Source organism: Uranotaenia lowii, chromosome 2 (genome assembly GCF_029784155.1).
Source record: "Uranotaenia lowii strain MFRU-FL chromosome 2, ASM2978415v1, whole genome shotgun sequence".
In the NCBI taxonomy this organism is placed as follows: Eukaryota; Metazoa; Arthropoda; class Insecta; order Diptera; family Culicidae; genus Uranotaenia; species Uranotaenia lowii.
The window spans coordinates 103,253,052-103,257,080 of NC_073692.1; the positions used below are offsets into that span (position 1 = coordinate 103,253,052).

Consider the following 4,029-nt stretch of genomic DNA (forward strand, 5'->3'; position numbering starts at 1 on the left):
AACTTTCTGTTTGTAAAATGTACTATACAAAGAAATCGAAACTTAATAAAAGAAATACTTCAAGAGATATCTCAAAACACAACTTCACTCTCAGCTAGAAACGAAAGTTTAGATCTTCGATAAGTGGATCGGCGGTATTTCCGGGAGAAATTAAGCTCCAGAGGTATATAAATGGCCATGCTTTCAGTAGGTGGTGACTGTTGAAATTGTTTGTTGCTGCTGCTGCTGCTGGACGGATCGCGAGCCTTGTGCAATCTCACCGGCTGTGACGGCTTTGTATTTGAGGAATGCATCATACCCGTAGGCAATCATTGCACAGTATCCGAAAAACTGAAAGATTAAGGAGCAATTATTAACATTAAATATCTACGCATAACTCCAAGTATATGTCGACAATGGTCAGTGTTTTCATTGAAGAGTAAGCTCGTTTGATTAAAAATGGATTGAAAAAAGTATCTAACGGTTTTAGGTTCCATTTAAGATGGAAATGGAAAAAGTGACATTCTTGTTAAAAACAATTTTAAAACTACTTCATGTAGCTGAAGATTCACAGAACAAGTTTTCAGAAAACTGTAACTGGAACAGCTCATATCAAATCCTTAAATTACTTTGCACAGTTTTTATTGGGCCCAAAAACGTTTGATACTCTTCTTGGTTTATTTGATTGGTTGTTTTGACCAGTCTAGGGAGCCCTGATTTGAATTAAACACTGGTCATCGTCTCCTGCTTTGCATTCAAACTTTTGTAAACTTACTGCGGCCGCTTGGAACGCTTCTACGTTTGTTGCAGCAGCCAATGACGAGGCCAGCATGTAAAGCAGGACCCAAGCAGCACAAAAGTACATCTCTATTTTTAACCACGGTATTTTGTGAAACTTTTCGCACACGTGAAAAACGTAGAAGACTAGCATGATACCGGTGAACCAGAAGCCTATCATGGCCACCGTGTTAAAGAATGATCCCCGTGAATGGTAGCTGAAATAGGACACCTCGATGCAGATGAATCCGATCAGATTGAGAACGATGCAGCCGATTTTGACCATACCGGGGATCGTCTTAAAATACTCCGGATCGTAGCGTATGTATGGCTGAGTCACTGTCGTGGTTTGTGTGACCGTGGCAGTCTGGCTGTAGTCCGTCATTTTTAATACTGATTTTGGAGGGACGATTAGAATTTATCTGTAAAACAAGAAGAAAACTCTAAGTTATCAAATTATCCTCTATGAAAGTGGTGGGCAATTTTTCAACCTTCACTTTCCTTATCATAGCGCCTGTTGAAAGGAAAGTAGAAAATCAATATACCCAATCAGAATGAATTACCTTCAACACTAGCGAAAGACACTAGTTTGCCACTCTAAAAAGTAGAAGTCATTCGTCGCACATCCATTTCAACACGATGGAAATTATATTCCTCCTACACACATTCAAACCGCGCGCAATTATAAAGATGACTCAAATTCTTCTAAAAATTTACACATCTGTTGCGTTTGGGGACCAAGGCCAATAGGGCCATGATATATGACTCCCATGTATGTTAAGGAAGCGAACAATCGGGGAGTGGCGATTCACACATAATTAGAGGGCAGGTAATCAATTGAGACTACATATAGATTTTCTCTATCCAAAGACAGGCAGCTCTACTTACCAGACTAGACACTATTTATCCGGGATATGGCGTGTATATCTTCGGGCTGAAGATTTGCGCATCCGGAATACGCAAAAGCGCTGCGTTCGACACTGCCTTCCACCGAATGCTGTAACAAACTCGATTTGATTAGCCAACAAATGTTGGAAAACGCGAACGATTCGCCAATAAGCGGTAGTGTATATCGCTGTCCATCGACTGAAGGCAAGAGTGAAAAAAAGCTCAACCCACCTATCAAGTTAAGGGGAGTCCGAAACCACTGCTTTATGATATGCATCGAGCACCAACACAACGAGGATATACACTAAACTGTTTACTATTCCACTAAAATGTGGCCGAATGTGTGTTGATTCATGTTTTGTTTTTTGGAGGCGTATTTCGGAGATCCCGAGGTGCATTATTACTTCATCGCCAGTCTCTGGAATGTATTCTGTATCTTTTGTGGACAAAGAAAAATTGTAAAAAAACAATTATAATCAAAAAGAGCATGAATAACAGATAAAAATAGTTAGGATACTGCGTCAGCGTTGATTCAGTTGTGAATAATATTGCAAGCGATAACCACTTCATCTACAATTTCCTCTGTGAATTGCGGAAATCCACGGAATATAATCACTTGAGGATTCAATGAATCTACAAGAATGTTTGTCATGTTTACGATAGAGTTTCATATTTGAATGGGTCGAACTTTTCATTCATCGGTATATCGTCATCGATCGATCTTTATGAACCGGAACGGAACTAATCGTAAATCATATTCACTTTTTGCCCGCGTATAGGTGAGTGACCTCAATAGTGTGCGTGTACTCGACGAAGTCTTTTTTTGTGGGACGTAAACAAACTTTCTCGACGAAACATAGAACACGGCGGGTACGAGTTGTTGAAACATTAATGTGCATTAATGTCAATGATTTGTTTCAACAACTCGTTGAATTAAAAATTAGAATGAAAAACATAACTTTTAAAATTTGATGACTGATTTAAACCTATGATTTTTTGGCCAACAATGCACGATTACAAAAAAAATAAAGCAAATTATGGTTGTAACTATATGATTTAATTTTTAAGTACTCTGACATAAAAAGTTTTCGATATTAAATCGAAACTTTAGAAAATTGATCCTGAACCTAAAAGGTGAGCTAAATTAGGGATACCATACTCTTTTAAGAGTACATGTAGGGGAGAGTGAGGATACTTGATCCCCTTTTCTTATTTTTACCATATCTTTTTGTAAAAATTTAGCAACTCGCCGTCTTTGACATTTTCTGACAGCTTGTAACTTCAAGTTTCTATGCTCCAAAAATTAGAACGATACTTGAACCCGTTGATGAACTAGAAGCATTTTCGTGGGAGTAAAAAAATTGCGATTTTTCTGAAGTTAGGGGAGACTTGATCCCCTATTAAAGGAGACTTGATACTTTATTCAAGAAGCCCTAATCCTTGTATAAAAATCAAACAAAACGCCAAGATAGAATGTTAATTGACTATTTTGGTCATGTTTGTGTCCATTTCACAATTTATAGCAGACATGAGAAAAAAATTCTATAACTTTGTCTCAACGCTAATAACATTGCATACTTAAAGGCGCTATTTTTTATAAGTAAGAGAAAATTAATTATTTTTGCTCTTTTCTTCAGACAATTGTTTGATAAATATTAGTTTTTGGATAAATATTAGTAATTTCGTAATCAGTAATCATAACGATCAATTCAGAAGAAGAATATGCCGTTTGGAAGGGGGATCAATTGTACCCAACTCTAGGGGATCAATTGTACCCATAATCAACATTTTAGAAAACTTTTTCTGAAAAAAGTTGAGAGTTTTCCATTGCTTTGAAAATATGGCATTGTGAAGTTCATTTTACGCTCGAACGATTGATACATTGGAACAAATATTTTTTTCATAATTTTCCCATGTAAGGAACATTTTAAAGTGATGAGAAAAGATCTTTAAGTTACATTTTGTGAAATTTTTCAAACAAAGTTCAATTACTCAAACAATTATTTTGTTAAAAAATTTTAAACTACAAGCATTGTTATTTTGCTCATTTTGGCACATTTTTCTAGAACATTTGATCTTTGCAAGACATTCCAGTTTCGAGATATAGCTAAGGAATCAAGTATCCCCAGGGATCAAGTATCCTCATTCTCCCCTACTCTTTTTCGATCGAAAAATGAGCGTACTCTTCTTTTTGTAAAATTTTACTAAATGTACTCTTTTTTTGTGAAAATTTCTCATATTAATTAACTTATTTCATCCGATACATGAAGATTGAATTCATATAAATACAAAAAAATCCACCGTTTTATGCATTCGTTGCACAACACTTGAGTTTTGCTTCTTTTGTTAAATGTTTTAAAGGATGGCTTCCAATGGAAGGAATAA

General features: G+C 36.1%; 1 protein-coding gene across 2 annotated transcripts; it reads right to left on the bottom strand.

The window, feature by feature from the left end:
• Positions 1-6: 6 nt before the first annotated feature.
• On the bottom strand, positions 7-2,226 carry LOC129746979 (CKLF-like MARVEL transmembrane domain-containing protein 4). 2 transcript variants are annotated; one of them, XM_055740978.1, is made up of 5 exons: positions 2,210-2,226; positions 1,876-2,080; positions 1,645-1,753; positions 755-1,178; positions 7-330 (listed from the first exon to the last, which is right to left on the bottom strand). In XM_055740978.1, the coding sequence occupies exons 4-5, from the start codon at positions 1,139-1,141 to the stop codon at positions 184-186; spliced, it is 534 nt and encodes a 177-aa protein (XP_055596953.1). In that variant the 5' UTR covers positions 1,142-1,178; positions 1,645-1,753; positions 1,876-2,080; positions 2,210-2,226; the 3' UTR covers positions 7-183. The 2 variants fall into 2 exon arrangements, with proteins under 2 accessions (XP_055596953.1, XP_055596954.1); XM_055740979.1 differs by lacking the exons at positions 1,645-1,753; positions 1,876-2,080; positions 2,210-2,226 and adding an exon at positions 1,320-1,521.
• Between the last annotated feature and the right edge of the window lie 1,803 nt (positions 2,227-4,029).

Excerpts from the sequence above, each read along its gene's own strand:
- LOC129746979 (XM_055740978.1), bottom strand. The coding sequence starts at position 1,141 with ATGACGGACTACAGCCAGACTGCCACGGTCACACAAACCACGACAGTG. Across the intron at positions 331-754 it reads AAGCGTTCCAAGCGGCCGCA|TTTTTCGGATACTGTGCAAT; the intron begins GTAAGTTTACAA and ends TTAATCTTTCAG.